General features: G+C 36.7%; 1 protein-coding gene across 2 annotated transcripts in view; it reads right to left on the bottom strand.

Annotated features, from left to right (window-relative positions):
- The window catches only part of LOC125028844 (metaxin-1-like), a 12040-nt gene extending 10794 nt beyond the window's left edge, over nucleotides 1–1246 (bottom strand). For both annotated transcript variants that reach the window (XM_047618382.1, XM_047618383.1), the window contains exon 1: nucleotides 1045–1246. In XM_047618382.1, coding sequence (XP_047474338.1) covers nucleotides 1045–1119 — 75 coding nt within the window. In that variant the 5' untranslated portion in view covers nucleotides 1120–1246. The remainder of the gene's footprint in view (nucleotides 1–1044) is intronic.
- Between the last annotated feature and the right edge of the window lie 1254 nt (nucleotides 1247–2500).

The following is a 2500-nucleotide window of genomic DNA, read 5'->3' as shown; positions in this document are numbered from 1 at the left end:
TATGAGTTCATTTTTCGGTTTAAATATGCATGTACTATGCATTCACATTCCATTCAAAATACCAGCACTTCTTTGAAATTGCCACTCCCAAAAATCAGTCAAGTTATTTAGATAAGAGTCAAAAATATTTACTACCTTCCTAAAATAATCATGAAGATTGTTGCTACAATGGGTCTGGCCAGATTACACCTGTCAACCATTAACATGTAGAACTGCTAATAAAGTTTGGCAAGGCTAGTTGCATTAACATGCACTCACCAAGTCATGCTCGTGAGGTCTCATCCCAGCCGCTAGAAATCAGGCTCATGATGTGATCAGATGTGATCAGATGCCATCTGGTGTCATGATTATTTTCACCAAGATATGATTGGATTTCACTTGGCACAAGTGGTTAACTAATGATACCAAAGGATATAAACAATGCACTAATACAATTACTATATTTAACATTGATGCAGATACAAAGTGAAACCCTCTGTTTTGCTGCACATACAAATTTATTGATAAAATTAAAACAGTTTTTAATTTCAAGTTCTCCGACACTTCCGTGTCAAATAAATTTGTTATTTATTTGTTATTTTGGAGTTGTGACAGACGTACATAGAAGGTAAGTTTTACCGATTTACTCTTACCGATTTATTTGCACTTTTGTATGCTTATATTAATTTCTTTATAATATATGGATGCTTGAAACCTGACCATTACAATTTTCCTTGTAAAAGATGGCTGAATGAAACTTAACAACTAAAATTACAAAATGAAGGAGGCTCAGTATATACCCAATGGAAGTTAATAGTTATGGGATAAGTACTTGATCCAAATTTTAGCAGTCTGAATTTTTTTGGGTAAAAAAAACAACTAAACTAATTCGGTTAAGTAATTACACAGCTGTTGAAATAAACATGGATCCATGTAAAATATCCTTTTGTTTCCGACAACAAATGATAGGATATAGGTACATGGAACTGTCAATACCAGCGACTCCGAGCAACTTACAGCCGCTTACCCACAATCCTCACCCAATATACCTTATTGCATTCTTACCATCATTTGGAGACTCCTCAAATCCATCGATGGCAAGCCCCATCTGGCCTCTCCGTCCCAGACATGCAATTCCATGTTCACCAAACCTTACATGAGCCCACTCCTTCGCCTTCTTTCTTCTTTTAAGGGGTTTTAGACTCTTTCATGGAACCACTTTCCTCGTAACTCCGGTCGGGAGTCTTGGGAATTGGGATTCGCGTGAGTTCAATAAATCCGGGTGCTGTACGTATTCGCTTCTTTAGTTTAATTCTTTTTGGTATTTTGGGGGGACTTTTTTTGGTGTAAATTTAAGGTATTTCATTTAATTCTTTCCATGGAGGGTAAATGTACAGGAATACTTGCTCCATCTACATTTGCCATGTACCAAAAAATACCCAAATATTATCTATTTCATAACCCGTATACTAGTATCAATTTCCCGTTGCCGGCAGACGATCAAACCGCAAATTCAATAAAGATTTTTGAAGTAATTATAAAACATTATTTCCCCAAAAGATGCTATGCTATTACAACTTTTTCTCTCGACAGGAAGAACTATATGTGCACATTATCTTTTCATATGTAACTGTACATCCTCATTTTTATAGCAATCTATGTTGGGTAAATATTTGTTCTTACGAATATAAAAAAAAAATATACATATTAATAAAAAAAGACAACCGCTTATCTTGGGTTGAAAAGGATGAAGTTTTACGAGTAGATACTGGTAATAATGTTGGATGTGTATATATATATATACATATATATGTGTATATATATGTATATGTGCGTGTGTGTGTGTATATATATATATATATATATATATATATATATATATATATATATATATATATATGTGTGTGTGTGTGTGTGTGTACATATATAAACATATATATACACACACACACATACATACATACATATACATATATGTGTGTGTGTGTGTGTGAGTGTGTATATATAACCTCTCAAAAGTGAAGTGAGAGAGACCTATGTCCTGCAGTGGAATAAATGACTGTTGGGGAAAAAAAAAAAAAAAAAAACATATATATATATACACATGCATACATACATACACATACACACACACACACACACACACAGACACACACACACACACACACACACACACACACACACACACACATATACATACATACCCGGAGTGACTGCCCGAGGTTAGACCTCAGGCGGACTGTCAGGGTGGGGGCTTGGAACGTCCGTTCCCTGCGACAGGACGATCGGTTACCACTACTATCGAGGGAATTGAAGCAGCTGAGAGTTGAGGTGGCTGCTCTCTCGGAGGTGAGAAGATCTGGCAGCGGCACGATTAGTGTGGGTGGCTACACCTACTACTGGTCGGGCCGCAGCGATGGGCACCATCTCCAAGGAGTAGCCATAGTTATCTCCAGTAGACTTCAACCCTCGGTAGTTGAGGTCACTCCAGTCGATGAGCGTAATATGGTATTGAGACTGA

The sequence above is a fragment of the Penaeus chinensis genome, chromosome 9 (genome assembly GCF_019202785.1).
Source record: "Penaeus chinensis breed Huanghai No. 1 chromosome 9, ASM1920278v2, whole genome shotgun sequence".
NCBI lineage: Eukaryota > Metazoa > Arthropoda > Malacostraca > Decapoda > Penaeidae > Penaeus > Penaeus chinensis.
This window is presented reverse-complemented; position numbering and strand designations above follow the sequence as displayed.